Source organism: Theropithecus gelada, chromosome 18 (assembly GCF_003255815.1).
Source record: "Theropithecus gelada isolate Dixy chromosome 18, Tgel_1.0, whole genome shotgun sequence".
NCBI lineage: Eukaryota > Metazoa > Chordata > Mammalia > Primates > Cercopithecidae > Theropithecus > Theropithecus gelada.
The window spans coordinates 48,195,458-48,215,849 of record NC_037686.1 but is presented as its reverse complement, the minus strand read 5'-3'; the positions used below and the strand labels follow the sequence as shown (position 1 = coordinate 48,215,849).

General features: G+C 37.4%; 1 protein-coding gene across 6 annotated transcripts in view; it reads left to right on the top strand.

The window, feature by feature from the left end:
- Positions 1-20,392, top strand: part of TCF4 (transcription factor 4) — a 416,095-nt gene that overhangs the window by 120,841 nt on the left and 274,862 nt on the right. Inside the window, exon 1 of one of the 6 annotated variants that reach the window (XM_025365671.1) lies at positions 9,602-9,795. The exons of the other annotated variants lie outside the window; for them this stretch is intronic. Within the exon in view, the coding sequence (XP_025221456.1) occupies positions 9,777-9,795 (19 nt within the window). The 5' untranslated portion in view covers positions 9,602-9,776. Of the gene's footprint in view, positions 1-9,601; positions 9,796-20,392 lie in introns of those variants that run through there. 6 annotated transcript variants of the gene reach the window in all.

Sequence of the window (20,392 nt, the reverse complement as noted above, 5' to 3'; positions counted from 1 at the left end):
GTTGATGAGTGTATTTGTGCATTGGGTGTGGGGAGGCCTTCAGGGGATGGGAAGGTGGAGGGATGAGAAGATTCTTATAGCACTAGACTGAATTTTCAATTCCCTGGTAAAGTGAAGAAAGAAGTGAAGCCCCTTCATTTTCTTCTTTTTAGAATCATTTAGCAACCACAGTTCATACTTTATATTTTTTATGGAGTACTTTCAACAACTTGCTTTTGCAGTTGGGAAATGACACTTACCTGATTTTCTTGGGTTCTTTATTCATACATCAATGAAGACTACTGCTAATTAAGCATAGATGAAGTTACACATATACTAAGCAGGGAAATGCAAGAAGAATGTGAAGGTCCTAGAGTATCTCAGTTCAGCATGTAAGTGAATCGTGTGCACAGTAGCACCATCCTGTCTTATGGCTGGTCAATGCTCCATATTATGAATTTACATAGGCTTTATTTTAGGCTCTGAAATAATAATTATTTTTATTATATTTCTCAAATTTGCCAGAGTACCTCTGGGAGAGATTCAGATTCCATCTGTTTGATAGCGGAGGAAATGAGGACAGTTGGTACCGTGGTTTCTCAATGTTAGAACCCCTCTTCTTTTTTTTTTTTTTTTGAGACAGGGTCTTACTCTGTTGCCCATGCTGAAGTACAGTGGTACCATCGGGGCTTACTGCAGCCTTGACCTGCCTGGCTCAAGCAATCCTCCTACCTCAGCCTCTCGAGTAGCTGGGAATACAGGCATGGGCCACCATGCATGGCTAATTTTTGTATTTTTTTGTAGAGATGGGGTTTCACTATGTTGTCCAGGCTGGTCTCGAACTCCCAGGCTCAAGCGATCTGCCTGCCTTCGGCCTCCCAAAGTTTTGGGATTAAGGCATGAGCCACCACACCTGGCCAGAGCACGTCTTAACTTTTTAAGATTCATGATCCTGTTGGGAGCCTCATGTTGTTGCTAATGTTGCTCATGTAATTTACTTTCATAATATCCTGTTTCCACCTATTTTCCCTCTTTGTGCTGAAGATTATTGAAGAGCATTGATTAGTGCCATTCAGATAATAGTCTGGTGAGTTTGGGTTGAATGTGCTTTTTTGTGTGGCAGGCTTGGATATGTATAAATATGTAAGAATATAGGGAACTAAATCTTAATTTTCAAGATGCTATTGTGACACCTCTGCTTGTTAAAATGTTGGATAATTGTGAGAAAAAACACAAAAAAATACAAGGACCTGGTCGCACTTCTTTATTCTCTTTCAGATTTTATACACTTAAACAGATTTACAGCAAAAAATCCTCCAATGACTTTTTAAAAATACTATTATGTTACTGATAAACTTTGGTTTTTGTCTGTGTCCCTTCGTATATATTCACACAGTTTTCATTTTTCTGGGTTATTCATCCTTGCTTCACATGTGTTATCTGACAGTTAAAAAAATTTTTGTTGGGCAATCAAAAGCAATTAAAACATACTTATTCAGTGCTTACATACCTTTGTGTTCTTTTTCTATGTCATTTTTTCATATATAGAATATGTTTTCCAATAGTTTACATTCTGAATTTTTTAATGACTAGTGTTAAACTGTTAGACTTACCATCATTTACTTAAGTCTCTCCGACATATTTGGTGATTTTGGTTATTTCCATATCTTTGCACACATTTTTTCATTTTTGCTTCTATTTTCTAATACACAGTTTTTATAGCTCCTTGATAGAGTCTTTGATATTTTGTTTCTGTGAAGTTGTGTAAAGTTTCATAGAACTAAATTTGCTCTACTTAACTGTACCTGATGAATTCATATTAGCTGTAAACATTTAAACATTTTATATAACAGACAGCAAATCATCATATTGCTGGTAATGTAAGGAAGATAAACTCCATGCATTCTAGAAGTCATTAAAGATTTTGCATATAAAGACCACTGTCTGTTTCAAGATCTAAATCTTGAAGCAGGCATTCAAGGTGTTTCGCTAAGTACTTAATGGTGGGCCATTAATTCATGTAATCACTTAGGATAAATGATGGGCAGAAAAGTTACTGTGCAAAAAGTATTATTTGGAGAATAATGGATATATGAAAACTTATATAAATGATTATTGTAATTTTTGTTACTTTCAATTTATTGCTCATGGCAAAAATTGAAATCCGAGGTCAAACAGAAGAGAGATGGAGAAAGCTCTAACCAGCAAGGGCCTGGACTCTCACACTTCCCTGACTGGAGCTGCTGTGTGTGTCTGAGGAGTCACCATTGCTTTACTGCTTATACCTAAACAGAATTATACGTAGCTTTGCTTGCACTGAGGATGTTTATAAATCCTCTGGGTTTTACACTTGATTTACTTTCTTCCTCAGCCTTCCCATCTCATTTGAAGACACCTTTAGTTTTCCCATTTCTCAGACTTAACTTCTAGGGAATTATTCATATCTTCATTTTCTCTTATATTGTACATTTAAAGTCTTCATAAATGTTGTTAGCTTATATTTATTATCTATTGCTGCATAGCAAACATTCCCCAAACTTAGTGATTTTAAACAATAACCATTTTATTGGCACACAAATCTGTATGTAGTTCACCTGTTTGGACTGAGCTCAGCCAGTTGGTTCTCTTGTTGATGTCACTGGAGGTCACTCACTCATGAGGATACAGTCTGATGGCAGGTGGACAGGAGGGCCTGGTTGGTTTAGGGAGGCATCAACTGAATTGGCTCACTTCTGTTCCACATGGTTTAGGCGTCCAGAGGCTGGCTCAGGGTTCTTCACATCATGGTAGAAAATCAGCCAGCCCCACAAAAGAGCAAGATCCAATGAGCAAGCACTTTTTAAGTCTCTGCTTACATCATGCTTGTAGATACTCCATTGGCCGAAGCATGTCACATGGCATAGTCCAGTGTCAGGGTGGTAAGAAACTCCACAAAAGCATGGGTGAAGGGTGGTGTTATTCATTAGGAGCTCTTATTATAACCATTTCCCACAAGATTCTGACTTTTAAGAATTCAACCACTTTTCCTAACCTCTATTGCTAGGACTTTGTAGCACTCTGGTAATAGTCTGCTAACTGGACTGCCGGCTTTAGCCCTTGACCTTAGTTAGTCTGTTTTTTAATGGAGCAGTGATCTTTAAAACATAATTTGGATGTTATTCCTCCTCTTCTCAGAACACTTCACTGACCTCCCACCTTATTTAGTTAAAGTCAAAGACCTTAAAATGGTATGTGGCTTCCCTGGTATCTCTGTGATACCATCTGCTTTATCTCCCACTGTGCCCCAGCCACACCTCTTTCTTGGTGTTCTGCAAATGCACCATGCAAGCTCCCACCTCAGGGTCTTCACATTTGTTATCCTTTCTGTTAGGAACACTTGACTCAGGTTCTCCATAGTTGGGTCCTTCATCTCTCTCTTCCCTCAAATGCCATATCAGAAAGCCTTCCCTGACCACACTCTTAAAGATTACAGCCATTTCCTCTTCTAATGCTCACCATCGTGTTTCCTACATAGTTTTTCTCTATCAAGGCTTCCAGATCACTCTCCATTCTGCTCTGTGTCTTAAGAGGCTAACCTTCTACAGTTGCATAATCAGACTGCCTTTCTCTCTTTCTCTCAGTCTTCTGCTTGGGTTCACCTAATGGAAAGCTGTCGCTTTTGCTTCACTTTGCTTATAAACCATTTTTTTCTTTTTTTAAAAAAAGACCCCCCAAAAACCCGACCGTGTATTATTTTAGATTTAGATAAGACTAACCTAAGATGTAGTGAGCATTTTCCATGAACCAATTTCTGTGCTTTCAGATATGTCATAAAAAAAGTTAAGTGGACTGTCATCCTTGTTTAAGAGTTAGGGATACTGAGGTTGAGGTTAAATGACTTGTTCAAGGTAACAATTAGAAAATACAAAAGACTCCCAAACTCATGTCCAGTCATCTTCTCCATCTACAGCCCTGTCTCCATAATTCATCACTGAATGATCGCTGTTACACACGCCTTTGGAATTGGTCTTTTATCATATACACACCACCACCACCATTTTCTGGAAACTTCTTTTAAACCCAATCTGATTTTGTAATCACGTCTATATTTGCTAGTCTCAGTAGCTGTTACCGTCATCCTCTTAAATCTGAGGGCATGTTCGCCAGGAGTCTTTCTCCCTCTTTCTCTGGAATCACCAACCTCCTCTTCTCTCCGGACTCCTCAGCATTTTAATATGCCCATTTCTCCTATCTTAAAATTAAAGATGGCTTTTTAAATTTAAAGATGGATTTAAATACACCTACCCCCCTCCAAATTTTGAGACTAATTTTTCTCCTCATTTTGTTCTGTCCTTTTCAAGCCAAGTTTTCTCACACGACATTCTGTATGTAATGTGCCATGATCTGGCTTCTTTCCGCAGCACTCTCTGCAGATTCCACCTCAAAACGTCGTCAGTACCATGTCTGATTGGCTTTGACCTTTCTACTGCTTTACCTCTTTGAAGCAATGGACTTTGGAACACAGCCTTCTTCTATACCTTCTACTCTTTCAAAACTCAGCTCACGTCTACCACTTCATGAGAGTTTTTCTTAACCCAGAAGACTGATCTGATTGTCCCTCCAGCTTGTCCTCATGTCTGCTGGGGCATGTGCCAGCAATCACACCTGCTGAGGCACTTAGTCTTCCTGACGGAACTGTAGTTTCTGGAGTGGTCAGGATCATGTCTTCAGAGCTTGCACCCCAGCCATGTGCCTGTACGTAGCTCAGTAACCAGAACATAGTCAACACTCAGTACATGCCTGATGAATGAACAGATGAGTGTGACCGTACTCAACTTGGTGAGGCCATTTTTTTATGAGTTTTATACTCTGGATTCTTTTCCTACCTTGCATTCTCTGACTTTTTTCCCTCTCATCTACTTGCCTGATTTCTTAGATCTTTTAACTTTAATTTGTTTCTCCATCTTTACATTAAGTTTTGGTGATACAGGACTGAACAAGAACAGGTAACTGTCTTTATGGCTTTATGTTTATGTGTTTTCCTCTGAAATTAGGCAGGTTTCTTAATCTTGCTGAAGTTATTTTCATCCTTAAGAAAGTAATATTATAGTTCTTTATAGAGTGGGGCTGGATCAAATGAGCATGTTTATTAATTGCTTAGCATTATGCCTGGCACAAATTCAGTTACCATTATATGGTAATAATTATAATAGTAATAAACCATATATTATATATATTATTCATAATCAGATAATGTATGCATTATATAAAAATTATACTATTCTATAAACATTGTAAAAAAAGTAAATAATATACATCAATTGCTTTGTGCATCCATATATTTTTACGTGTGCTCCTTTTATTAAATCGTATGTTTTTCCTCTGTTTATTGTTTGCTTTTTACTTACCAAAAGCTTCTGTCCAAAAAAAGTCGAATGCTAAGGCTGCCCTGAGCAGAGTTCACTTTGGAAGAGGCTTTAATTGTAATGAACCTGTAAGAGCCAAGTTTAAGAATTGAGATAATCAGCAGCTGTGTATTTCTTTAAATTTTTATATTTAATGATTTATTTGAATTAACTGTTACCAGGTTTACATCTTCTAGATTAGTTTTTAGGCCTTTACTTTTCCTTGGCTGTGGGTGCTGACCAGCATGGTGGTAGGTATGATTGGGGGGTGTATGTGTATGTGTGTGTGTGTGCACGTGCGCGCATGGATAGGTGTGTGTGTATGCTCATGGATGTGCATGTATGAATGCATAATATTTCAAACACATGCTCAGTGATTGAGGCACTGTCAGGAAGTAAGCATGGAGACCATGTTGCTCGATGCCACAATAGTCCTGTTACTGCATCGTCACCACAGGATGCCATTAAAATAGTTATGAAGAATGTCAGTGTTCATTAATTTGGTTCTCTTCAGAGAACATTAGCCATGGGGAAAAGATACAGTAGAAATCTGAGAAGAAAGGCCGGGCGCGGTGGCTCAAGCCTGTAATCCCAGCACTTTGGGAGGCCGAGACGGGCGGATCACAAGGTCAGGAGATCGAGACCATCCTGGCTAACATGGCGAAACCCCGTCTCTATTAAAAACACACAAAAAAATTAGCCGGGCGAGGAGGCGGCGCCTGTAGTCCCAGCTACTTGGGAGGCTGAGGCAGGAGAATGGCGGGAACCCGGGAGGCGGAGCTTGCAGTGAGCTGAGATCCGGCCACTGCACTCCAGCCTGGGCGACAGAGCAAGACTCCGTCTCAAAAAAAAAAAAAAAAAATCTGAGAAGACATGGAAGATAAGAGAGAAACCTGGCTTTTGAAGAATGATCTTTGATCTTTCAGAAGAGGAATACATATCAAGAGCTTATCTATGTGAAAGAATTTACATGCAAAGCAAATCAAGAACATAGATCTTGCTTATCTTTATAGTTTCATCTTAGATGGCAAGGAAAAGCCACGCTTCTCTATACAAAGGGATTTACATGTTTATGATAACTCAATTAGCCTTAGCAGGGGCTACCGGTATATGCTGGCTGTCTGGCCTCAAACTTTAATGCATATGTATTTTCAAAGATAACTAAAAGATTTTGGGATTGAAATACAAAGAAAGAAGAGATAGAGAATTATCAAACATTGGGGATCAGCTTTAAAATTATAAAACCATATAGGTTCTGAAAAATTACTTCAGGAATAAGCAGCTTTTTTTTTTTTTAATATGAGAAAGCAAAATCATATCTTGTATGCCATTAAAGGTTGCTGCGTTTTCCAAATTTATAGTTGCAAGTGATGGAAATTTTCCTTAACAAACTGAAGGATGCATTTGTAGTCTAAATGGTAGCTTTGAGAGTAGTTAGATATTTATGGAAAAATTATAAGAAGCAATGTGCTTTTAAAAAATTTTTTCAAAAATAGATATTGGTTAGGAAAACTACACTGTTTCACTCTTTGGTAATGCATATTCTGACTCATTCACACAGTCATTGTGGCACCTAAAGTGTTGCAAAATTAGACATTTATATGGAGATGGGCTATTGATGTAAAAAAAAAAAAAAAAAAAAAAGCTGAGGGCTAGGAATGATAAGGCATGAGTAGAGGGTTTTAAAAATGAGCTCTTTGTTTTCCACTCTTCATCATGCCTAGATCTCAGAGAGGTTTTGTCCAGTGAGAATAAAGAACCCATGAGAATTATGCAGGAATCACTGTCCAGTAAAAGGAATAGTTTTCCTTCAGTGACCAAGGGTGGGACCTGAAGTCTGCACTAGTCAGTGACGCTGTTTTATCGTCTTCATGCCAGGTGAAGATTTGCATAGGTGAAATGCCCACTTATTAGGAGAATTATATCCTGATTGAAATCCATAAGATGGTGCCCCTTTATCTTCTATCAGGGGATTTCATCTAATACTAGAAGGAGCAGTAAGATTCCATTAGTTTGTGACCAGTTATTCACTGGCCTGATCCTCAAGGTCATTGCCTTTCTTCAGTATTATTTGCTCAGTATCCTGCCTGCTACCCTTAAGTACTTACTTTGCCTATTGATATCTTACTAGATATTCATTCAGAAGTACCGGTATTTCTTTCAGGGTTGATCTTATGACGCTACTGTATTTTTTCTTGCCTTTTAATTATTTTTTAACTGTTTATTTTGAAAAAATTTTAAACACATGCAGTGTATACACAATAGTAGAATCATTTTCTATGCTGCCGTCATACAGTTTCAATAATTACCAGCATTCTGCCATTCTTGGGTCATCTACATATACCACTCCCACTCGATTTTGATAAATTCTTAATAATAGACTATGAGATCTTTCAAGTTTGAAACTATAATATAAATATCTGTCTCTGTATAGACACCATACACGTATATATACAGATATATATGCATACACACAGATATATGTAGACACACACACCTACCCCTTTATTTTATTTTTTATTAAAATGTAACGTACCCTCATTGTGGAGATAGCCAATGTTAATATTTTGATTACTGTGTAGATTCTGTCTCCCTTTGGTTTTTAAAAACATAACATGCAATTTGTTTATTGCTTTTAAACTTCATATTTTACCATGAATATTTTCCAATGTCCTTGAATGTTTTGAAAGTGTGATTTTTAAAGGCACTGTAATACTCCATCACATGGGTCTTCCATAATTTATTTTAACAGTTTGCAGCTGTCGACCACATCTTAAACTCCTTGCACATAAATACTTGTCTGCATTTGCAAGGATGTTATTAGGATAGTTTCCTAGGGAATTATTAGGTGAAAGGCTCTTTATGTATCTTGCCAAATTGCTATCTAGGAAGGCTGTGCCAGTTTGTATTATTTTTATCTTATTAACATGGTAGTCGAAATAGTATCTGGTTGTGTTCTTTTAGAAATTGGCATTTTCTGGATTAATGACACTGAACATTTTTCATGTTCATGATTCTTATTGCATGTGTAAAATAAGGTGTTATCTGGAATTGCAGTGAATGGTACATGCCATTTAGTTTAGCTCCAAATCTAGTGCTTTGCAGCAATGATTAATTATTTTTAGTATTTCACAAATCAGTTTTTGCTGTTTTTGAACCCAGAATGTCTGCCTTAGTGCAAGTTACATTAGTTGAGAGTTGGTCTTATTTTACTTTTTGAGTATTATTTTTAAAAATTGTCACTCTGTATGATTTTCTCCCTTTATGTCATGTAACTTTATTGAGAAATGCAATTCAATCAGGAATAATTTCGCTTAGGTAAAACTTCTTTGTCCAAGAAATATACCGTCAGGTCCAAATAAATTTTAAGTTTTGAAAAAAAAATATTTATTTAGATAAAAATTTGTAATCCCTCAGAGTATTTGACTGGATTTGAAGCATAATTTACTTTTGGAATGAATTTAGAACTCTGTTGTTAAAGTACTGTGGTATAATTTGTATATCCAGTAGAGTAAAAGTTGCCATTTTTACAAGTCAGTGTTTTAATGCTGATTTGGTACTTTTGCTATGTGAAATTCCCCACACTCCAGTATAGGAATTGAATGAAAACATATACCTTATTAAAATCGTAGAGGTAAGTATTTTCAGCTTCCTAAACAGCAGAGAATGCTTTTTTTTTCCACTTTTGGAATTACTCTGTTACCTACATCTGAGTTGTAAATCCAAAAATAAAACTAGGATTTTATTAACATTTTCTGCCCTTCATTGCTTCCGTTCATACTTTGCTGAACTAAGTTCGAATATGTTGAAAAATAATTCCGTGCATTGTGTGTTGAAAATGATATTAAAAGTGTATGTGTTATGTGGAAGAAACAATCAAAACAGATCTACTCAGACATCAACAGGATATTATTACCCCAAAGAAATGACGACAGTTTGCCAGCTTGATGCGTAAAGGAAGGAAATTTACAAACATCTCCAAGAGAGGCATGTTGAACGGTTGAAGGAAATGAGGCACGTCCTGCTTTTATTGTGCTTGTTGCAGTGGGATTCCCAGAAGACTGAACAAGGCTGTCCTGAGACCTCTGTTTGGCAAAGATCTTGTTGATTCATATTTTATTTTTGTTTCAGTAAAGGTCTGCTATTGTTCACATTTCTAATGTAGCTCATAAACACAAAGCCAATATCATTTCCTCTTCTACTGACTGATGTATACAAATAAATGAAAATCTACGGTCATCGTTAACTCATGTTCTGTTTCCATGGAGCGTAGGAGAGTAACAAGGAAGGCCCCTTGAAAGAAAGGCGTTTTAAAGTGGAGGTCTCAGTTCACAAACTTTAAAAGTTCACAAAGTAGTATTTTAGAATTTTAATCACCAGATATATTGGGGGAATTTATTACTTCCTATTCATATGGAAGAGGACAGTGGAGGTAAATATTTATGTAACTTGTATTTTAAAAGCTTAGTCTTGATTAAAATGTTTGATCTATCGACTTCTGAATCCTTAGAAGTTTGAATTGCTGGACATTTTTGACTGGGGCTTTTTACAAAGGCTTCTGGGTTGGAATGTGTGGTTCAGGATTTTGGTTTCAAATTTCTGTCAAGTTGGACACATATAAATGAGAAAGTAATGTGGAATATTATAAACATTTCTACTTTTTTAAGCTCTTAACTTTTTTTTTTTTTTTTTTTGCTATCTCTATCTAAATGCCTGAAAATGTCATGACTCTTTAGACAGAGAAATAGAGGAATGGAAACCATTCTGGATCCTCTGCTGTGACTCAGTCAGTCTAAGGGGCAGACTGAGCGCTATATCTGGAGTTTTACGTTATGAATGTGCACCTTTAAGCTTGAGTCAGAGAATGTGGTTACTGTCGTCCTTACTCATTAAGAGGTGCTGCATAGAACATCAGGGGGAGACTTGGCCTTGGTTTAGTAGAAATTTAAAGGAGACAAACATGAAAAGCAGTGTCAGAAAGTGGAAGACCAGTGTTAAAAATCTTTGGTTTTGCTTTCATTTCTCTTAATTATTTCTTAGAATTATTGCTTTAGATCATTTTCGCAGACATTTTCATGTATGAAGAATTCCAAAGAAAGTTATTATTTCAACTCTTGAAAGATACGCTTCAGGGTGAAGGTAGGGCTTGATTATCAAAGGAATTTCCCTGGCTGGAGTCCTAACAGTTTAACTTCCTGCGATTCCCCACACCCCCTTAACCTTTATTTTTGGCTCAGAACTTCAGTAATGTCTGGATTGATGGAATTCCTCTGGGAGACAGATTTGAGGGTCTAAAGGTGCTTCTCAATACAGATTTTGAGGAATGATATTAACTTATTAGAGGCACCGCTCTATTGTTTTAGTATAAAGGGGATGAGATTTTGGATGTCACATTAAGCCACTAGCCATTTTACTCTTGATGACCTTAGTTGCCTTTAAACTGTATGTTTAGTAGGGATCATTCTTTCAGCAATTCATTCTTTTTTAAACGCAGTTTGATTTATAATTCTGGGGGCTGCCTCTACATGCTGTACTATCAAGAGAGACATCAAATATCTTCTGAGTAGTTTTCGACATAGTGAATTAAAACTGAAAAAACAAGTAGTGATATTACCAACATCTTAACTGAGTATGTGGTGGTGGTGTTTGTGTGTTTGTGTGTGTGTGTCTGTCTGAGTGTTTTATGTTGCTGTACCTACTTGCTTTTAGGTAACTAGTTTTACCAGAGAAGAGAATAACTTAGATTATATCAAAGTTTTTTTATGTAATAGTTTAAAAACCTGCCCTGTGTCTAGTACTCCTTTACGAAGTCCGCAAGACTTGGAGATAATAGTGGACAATAATGTTCCTTAAGGACTTACAGAAATAAGACACACACAGATATATTTAAATTCCAATTAATCTGATTTTTTAGTGAGGATTATTGAAGGGCTAACAACTTATATCAGACTTTGAAGGGCTAACAACTTATATCAGACTCAGAAATGGAGTTTTTTTCCTGTTTAAAATATGAAGAGATTAATAACATACAGGAGTCTTGCTATGATTTTTGAGAGGAGATTTACTCTAATGTTTCAGATAATCTGTTTAACAGTTAATAAAAATATGATTTACATTTTGTTTGGATTTTTTAAAGTCAGCACATAATTTCTAAAAGTAAGCAAATTTCTTGTAGGGATGGTGAAATGAAACCTTGTAGCATTTAGCATGTATTGCGGTTTTGTTATTTGCAGTTTGTTATTAAGTGTTCCTAGGAATAAAAGGATGTGCACAGCAACAATGTTTACTGTGCCGATTTCTGGTATTTTATAATCAAAGAGCAAGTGTGAGCTGGGGAGGGTGGGCTGGAAAGCATGGATTCTGGCTTTAAATCTCAGCTTGACCACTTACTACCTGTAACCTGGGGCAACAGTTATTTAATTTCTCTGTAAAATGAGGATAATACAAGTCCCTGCTTCATTGGGCTATGGGAATTAAATGAGTTAATGCGTCTAAAGCATTGAGAACAGTGTTCAGCCCATAGTAACTGCTGAGAGAGTATTTTTAAGCTATTAGCATGATCAAATTGAGAGAGGAGAAATATAATGGAGCAGTTTCTCAGTTCTTGTTAGAAATAATCATAGCATTTGAAAATTCAACAAAATATTAACATTCAAAACCCATTTTCAGAAGTGGTGGTGGTAGAATTGCTATAATGGAGGAAAATTTAGGAATGACAGCCTGGTTAAAAGAAAGGGCGGGTGGACCTGGAGTAGGTTATAGATCAATTTAAAGCAGCAAAGTTTTCTAAAGATGCTTCTAGTTTTACTTTAAATAAGAATGAGTTTACAGTTGCACATATAAAATAATAAGGTGTTATTTGCCAGAGGCATTTTGTTGGTGGGGGGGGGGTGTGGGAGAAAGTTTTGGGGTGTATTGCGTGTGTTGGGGGTACATTTCCCCTGTCACCTTTTTCCACTGTTGCTGGTCCTCTGGTCAGGAAGCCTCCCTTTCCCCCACTGGTTCTGTTATTTGTTCCTGGATAGCATCAACTTGAGGATGAGACTTTATAGGCAACACATTAGCCTCAGCGTCTCCTCCTGGTCATAGTCATTTCCAGGTTACATGGGTCAGTTTCTCCATCTTACTTGAGTGAATGCCTAGAAAGGCTAGTTCAGCCTAGAGAATTTTTAGGGGAATGGAGAAACTGAGGGTAACTCCTCAACACCAACACTTGAACCCAATCAATACTTGATAGATTGTACCCAGCACACACAATACACCCAGAAATCTTCTCCCTGATCCTCATCCAACTAAGTTTCAGCCAAAGTTAGAATTCAGTGGTTCCCTCTGTGTCTGCCCCTTAGCTGTTGCTGTTCAAGTGCAAAGGTGTTCATTTCTTTATCTACCCATGTGTAGTTGCCTAATATCCAACTAAACTGCATCAAAATATGTAACCCTTATGTAGGCAAAAAAGATAATTAGAATACAGTAGTACCCCCACCCTTCTTATCTGTGGTTTCATTTTCTCTAGTTTTAGCTACTGTCCATCAACTGTGGTCCAAAAATATTAAATGGAAAATTCCAGAAATAACTCCTAAGTTCTAAATTGCTCGCCATTTTGCGTCATGTGATGAAATCTTGTGCTGTCCTTTGCCGTCTCATCCGGGACGTGAATCCTTACTTTGTCCAGCAGATCCACACTCTAGATACTCCCTGCCTCTAAGTCACCTCTAGGTTTTCAGATTGACTGTTACTGTGGCAGTGCTCAGGTTCAAGTCACCCTTATTTGACTTAACTATGGTCCCAAAGCATAAAAGTAGTGAATCTGGCAATTCAGATATGCCAAAAGAAAGCCATAAAGTACGTCCTGTAAGTTACAAGGGAAAAGTTCCTCACTTAAGAAAAGGCCAGGCCTGGTGGCTCATGCCTGTAATACCAGCACTTTGGGAGGCCAGGGTGGGTGGATCACCTGAGGTCAAGAGATCGAGACCAGCCTGGCCAACATAGTGAAACCCCGTCTCTATTAAAAATACAAAAATTAGCCGGGCGTGGTGGCGGATGCCTGTAATCCCAGCTACTTGGGAGGCTGAGGCAAGAGAATTGCTTGAGCCCAGGGGGCGGAGGTTGCAATGAGCCGAGATTAGGCCACTGCACTCCAGCCTGGGTGACTGAGCGAGCCTCCGTCTAAAAAAAAAAAAAAAAGAAAAAAGAAAAAAATCATATGCTGAGGTTGCAGTATATTATAATTGTTCTGTTACTCTTAGTTATTGTTGTCAGTCTCTCACTGTGCCTGATATTTGATCTAAACTTTATCATAGGTATGTATACATAGGAAAAATCATAGTGTATATAGAATTTTGTGCTATCTGAGGTTTCAGGCATCCACTGGAGATCTTAAAACCTATCTAAAAACTCCCTCTCTTAGAGTGAGTACTGTGATTATGTTTAAATAAATGAATGCATGCTTGTGGAAGTATTTTTGTGTGTGGGGTGTGTATATGTATGTGTGTGTTTGTTGCATGTGGACATTTTAATGTGTGTATATTATCATAGCTGATGGTTTTCCTTTGGACATTTGGCTTCATTTTGTAGAAAGAAAATGCAGTTTTAGAATCAGGAAGGTGATTGGAGGATTCCGTCTGAATGTATGTGTGTATATAAATAAAATATATTATCAAAAGCCTGACTTGACTTGGGAACTGGGAAGTAGCAGCCTCAGGTCCTCCTAGGTTTATTGGAGTTACACTTACTAGCAAGTAGCCTAATCCTCTCTGCAAAGAGAGGAAGTACAGTTTTATGATAGCATCACGTGGGATGAGGATCATTGAACCAGAGAGAAACTGCTGCTGTTTGATTTCCACTGGAAGTCATCAGTATTTCTTGATCTAGAACAATGATAAAAAGTGATCTGGTCTTTAAGTAAAACTCGGATTTAAGGGTTTATCCTTAGAATCTGATCTTTAAAACTGGAAGCACAAGCTTTCCAGCTTTGAATTCACTCCATTTCAGAGATGAAGAAACCATTTCTCAAAGAGGTGTCTCTGTTGAGGTTTCACAGCGAACAAGTCAGGTCAGCTGAATCCAGGTCTAGTGTTATTTCCATGCAAATCTATTTGATTCTTCATTTTTGCAGTAATCTTTAGATTAAACCCACTCCTATACTGCTGGAGTAGTCAGGCACATGGACAGGGTATATGTTTCCCAGATTTGAAAGTTGGTCCTCCATGTCATAGTTATTTGTTCTAGTTGCTTTTTTCTCAGTTTTCTTATCTGTACAGTGGCGGTAGTTATTTCATAGAATTACACTGAGGATGTGAGTACTCAGCATAAGTGTTAGCTATAATAATTATTATGTTATTAATGATTATGTAATTACTATGTATTGTTGATAGTAATATAATAATATATTGCTTTTTAGACACTTTAGTTAGCTATCCAGCAGATGACAATAAAAAGATGGTATTGAAGAGAAGGATTCCATAATTTTCTTGTGAAATTAGCGCCATAAATCATTGAACATCTTGCTTCATTTTTGTGTGAATTATTTGGATTGACTAAGTACTCTTGGTACTGGACTGAGTTACCATCTGCTGTGTTTTGCTTCCGTAGGTCAGGCTTATTCTCCTAGGGAATGGCAAGGTGGAAAAAAATGCCAATAACCTAACCCCAAAATGTATCCTTACTGTCCTGTTCACATTTATAGGACAGTTTTATTGCTGTAGGTAAGACGGATAACTGGGCACTATTCCAACATCTTGGCAGCTTTCCTTTTTCAAGGTACTAATATTAGGATTAGCATGTTGTTTTAAAGCCATTGCCTTTCTGCACCTTATAATTGCTTGCTCTTGGGGGAGGCTTGGAACATTTGAATTAGGGTTTTTTTCTGCCAAATATGGGAGAGGGTGTCTGTTTTGGTTTAATACTTCAATTGGTGTTTTAAGTTGGCACTACAGTCCATTTTGCCAAAAGACAACGCAAATTAGAGGCAGTGTGGGCACACTGTGTATGGTGGGACAGACTCAGAGAGGGGCAGCGAGTATGCGTGAGCGAGAATGTTATAGCTCTGTCAGTGTTTGTATGTGTGCCTCAGTTTATTTTTGGTATTGATACCAATGTTCGGCGATACAATGATTTGCCTCATCTATTTTGTTTCTAAATCAAAGCCTTGGCAGATTAAAATGACAAGGAAAAGATTAAATTGTTAATGGTATAATCATATTTTTCTCTAAAGCATTGAAGAATTATAGTGTCTCTACTTATTAGCATGTGTTCACTTTAGTGATTGAAATGTTAGCTAGTTTTACTCAAATATTAGTAGGATTTCTAATTTTCGTAGGAGAGCCCAGTGCCACAAAAGTGACTGGTAACTAGTAGTCTTCAGTTTTCATCTTCATATAACTGTCGTGAGGATTCAAGGAAGGAGCTGGGAAATGGTTTTATCTTCATAGATGCTCAGCAGATGTGAGTTCTGTTTTCTCCCATGTGTACATATCTTATCTTTTTGTAGACTTCATGGGAGCGGCATTTATGGATTCAGACTTACATTGTTGACAATGGCCTTGCTACCTGATAGATGATCAGTAAGTTACAGAATGAATACATATTTATAAGAGCAGCAGAGATAGGAGTACATTAGGGCAATTAGAATAGATCCATCTCACTGCAACTTCTGCCTCCTGGGTTCAAGTGATTCTTGTGCCTCAGCCTCCCCAGTAGGTGGATTACAGGCATGTGCCACCATGCATGGCTAAGTTTTATATTTTCAGTAGAGACCGGGTTTTACCATGTTGGCCAGGCTGGTCTCAAACTCCTGGCCTCAGGTGATCCACTTTGGCCTCCCAAAGTGCTGGGATTATAGGCATGAGCCACAGTGCCCGGGCATTAGAATAGATTGCAAAGAAAAGTTGACTATGTCATTCTCTGCTCCCTCCTGTATGTTGTTAAGTCTACAGGGCCATATTAGTACTATTGCCTAAAGAAACGGAGTTCCCCAAGAATGTGTTAGGAATAACAAAAATTCTGTACTTTGACCTGAAAATGGTGGTTCTTGAGCTGGTTATTTTTCTAGGTATTGGTGGAAGTTATGAGTCAGAGTTAGGTACTCATTCATGGATAACACAAGGACTTCTGTCAGAGATCTGGATGCTATCACTAGAATCTCTGTTTACCCTCTTGGGCCCAGTTTATTTGTCTCTTCTATGAGGAGGAGTATACCTGTTCGGCTTTCCTCTTAGGTTGCTTTTGAGAATGAATGAAATAATATGTGAAAATTCTGTTCATAATTGTAGAAGATGGCTAGTGATGATGATGAGGAGGAGGATGATGATGACGAAATTGATGGTGCCCAAAATATGAAGAGTCTAGACTGAATTTTTGGCTTTCTAACTTCAAATTTTCAGGAATGCATGATGATAAAAAAATGGTTATTTCTGATATCTACTGCATTGTTACTATAGACCTTCAAAGTTTGACACAAATAACTAAATTATTTTGTTTTGTTGGTGAGGATCACTTTTATTTTAGCGGTGTAGCCTGTCAAAATAACCTTGCATGAGGATTCTCAAAGTTATACTACGTTTCACTAGTAACTAAGGCAGTTCCATAAAAAAGACATTTAGAATGAATAAGGATAAATCAAAAGTAATTCATATCCATTGGTAAGGAGGTGGCACATACCAAGTGTCAAATGTAGACGTTTTAGAAATTGAAGTGTTACCATGGAATCAAAGTATTCCACTGTAAGGTTGAATATCTGAAGATACCTACTTTAAGCCGTCTGTTAAGATGAAGTTGATATTCATTTTACATATCCTGCTTGAAACCTCTTATGCTGTGAAATTTTCCTGTCTATTAAGAATAGTTTTAGAAAAATGAATTAGCTAATTCCTTAACTTGTATGTAACTTGAATGTAAGTTCCTTTCCTTAACTTGTATGAAAATCAGTTCTCCTTTGTGAAAAGCATGAGATATACCTCCTATTTTATGTTGACGTTGGTTGCATTTTCAAAGTCAGAGTTTTACATTTATGTGCCCCTATATTGTCTAGCTTTGTAATCCCCACTTTAAAAGGCATCCCAAAATAGCAACAGAAGAATAAATTGTGACTTGGGTGTATTAGATTTGTATGATCTTGTTTATTGAGCTGCTTTGTTATTTAGTTACCAAGGATGATGTAAGCTTCTCATCCAAGCTTTCCTTTACTATGCTGCATTGTCCTTTAAATGTCATGAGAATACAAATATTTTCAAGGTAGCAGTGGGGAACAATCTAGATGAGATGACCAAAAGGACATCTCATATGAAACTGCAGTGAGCAAAGGTTTATTGGTCTTTGGATCTCTAAATAGAGTGACTTCAGATATCTAAATATAGTGAAAACCAGAATTCAGTGACTTTAGATTTAAGACCATAACGGGTTGTAATATCTAACTCCTTTTCTCTCTAATGAAAAAAAAAAAAAAAATGGCCACAACAATGCGCTGGATATCAGAAATAGAAACTTTTCATCGTCATGCATTCCTGGAAATACCAAGTTAGAAAGGCATAAAAGAATAGAGAGAAAAAAACCTGTCATAGTGTATCTACCTTGGTTAGTGTTTTTCACTTAGGGGATTGCAAATTCATATGAGAATTGCTGAGAGAAACAATTAAGTTAGAGCAAATACTCTCCTTTCATTGTTACAGCCTGTAAAATGCTATTTGTGAGTTGCTACTTATCTATCACCATTTCTCTTTTTCCACTTCATTGTTACTGTTTGTATGATTGGGGTGGGTGGGGGTCTTCTGGATGGGGTTGCTCACACTCCACAAAGCCTTATCCCCCTTCTGTTGAAAGAAGACACAGCTGAAATCAGTCTCTTTGCCTTTTCATGATATAGGGATGCGGTGGAATCAAAGCAGGCAGGATGAAAGCCCAAAAGCTTCCTGTTTCCAGCTGTTTTCCTCAGCGAAGGTTTTTTTTTTTTTCTTTTTTTTTTTCTCTCAAAGATGATGCTTCCTTTCAAGGGGTTTTTAATCTGCTAACTGTTTCCTCAGTTTATTTCACTACGGTAAAATGTGTTTCCTTTAGGTCATATCTGTCTCTTTTAAAACCCAACCTGTCCTTTTCAGCCGTGTTAGTTGCTACTCAAAAGAACAAACGTGATTTATAAAAGTCCTTTTAATGAGGTACAAAGACCAATAAACCTTTGCCACTGGAGTTTCATCTTTTCGGTTGCTTTATTTTCATTTATGAAAAATGTGAGTTGTCAAAAAGCCATTGAGAACACTATTAATTTGACCATTTAATATTTGTAAACAAAGCCGTTAAGAATAAAATATGTTGTTATGGCCTTAAGGTTGGTTTTTTTTTTTCCCTTCCGAATGCAGTATAATGATATGTAATTTGTTTAATGTAAATTCTTTAAAATTAAGGCACTGGAAACTGCATAAATGCTAAAATGAATATTAAGAGTGGCTTGATTTATTAAGTGATAATGTGCTTGAAAATATGGCTTTTTTGCACTGATGTTTATTGCTTCACTTTTCGCATTGATGTTGTTTTGGAATTTTCATTTCTAAATTCTGCATTCTCTGGGGATAAATGAAACATAAAAATGAATTCTTTTAATCACTCATGAAACATAATCTCTAACTAGACCTTTCACCCATTTCCTAGATCTTCAAGGGTTCTCAATAATCATAATCATTGTACATTGATTTATAAAGGAGTATCAGAGTGAGTCAGAATTTTTCTGTTTCTTTATCACTTGTCCTTCCCCAAATATCCACACTGACCTAAACGTAGAAGAATTTATCAGCAAGAAAATTCACATTGTTGCCTGTTATTTGAGCTAATTCTTTGTGATATAATGAAGCCAGTGGCATATGGGGGAGAACCACCTCATTTCATTTTCACTTTAATGCTAACTCTAACATATGCTTTTGAATTGAAGTGGGGTCCCAAATGCCAATATATGTTAAAAGAATTAAGCACTTTAAAAAAGAGAAAGTTTTCCCTTATTTACTCCTGTTGCCCACTCTCTTGAGGGTGAGAGGCTGATAGCACTTAAAAACATGAGCATGTCTATTTTATCTGTACTGTTTAATAGAGAGCTATGAAAAAAATGGCAATTAACATATTCAGACAGAAAATCATCCTGGCTGAATGACTCATTAAATAGTCGTATAAACAGGATGTGCCGAAATGAACTGGTTCAGAATTTAGTTCCATTGGTCTTTTCAACACACACTGCTCATTATCAGCACTTTAAGAAGCAGACTTGTGGGTGCTTAGAGGACACTTAAATTTCTTTTCTCTTTATTTTTTTCTTAAACACTTCTCCCCTCCTCCCCTCCTTTCCCGTGCTATTCCTAATTCTTTGGCAGGCTAAGATTACTCTTCCAAACATGAAGCATTCTGTTGGAAATCGAGTTAGGGGTAAGAGCATCTGACTTTCATCCAGGTCAGTGGTCCTAATCCCAGATGACAATCAAAATGTATTTGAAGATTTTTTTTTTTTTTTTTTTTTTTTTTTTTGTGAGACAGAGTCTCCGTCTGTTGCCCAGGCTGGAGTGCAGTGGCAAATCTTGGCTCGCTGCAGCCTCCGCCTCCCAGGTTCAAGTGATTCTCCTGCCTCAGCCTCCGAGTAGCTGGGATTACAGGCGTGTACCACCATGCCTGGCTAATTTTTGTATTTTTAGTAGAGACGGGGCTTCACCATGTTGGCCAGGCTGGTCTCAAACTCCCGACCTCGTGTGATCTGCCCACCTCAGCCTCCCAAAGTGCTGGGATTACAAGCGTGAGCCACTGTGTCTGGCCGTATTTTTAAAATATGCAGACATTGCTGAACCTCATTTTTTTGGGCTTCCCATTCAGTAGGTCTAGAGGCAAGGCCTAGAGGCAAGGCCTGGTAGTCCGTATTTTAATAAAAGCTCCCAATAGGATTCAGATAGCCAGCCGGACTTGGAAACTACTCACTGATTTGTGTACCCTCATAGTAAAAATGCTCTTTCCCCAGGTACACGATATATGGCCATCTGGCCTCGATATCAGTGGTTTGCAGACCT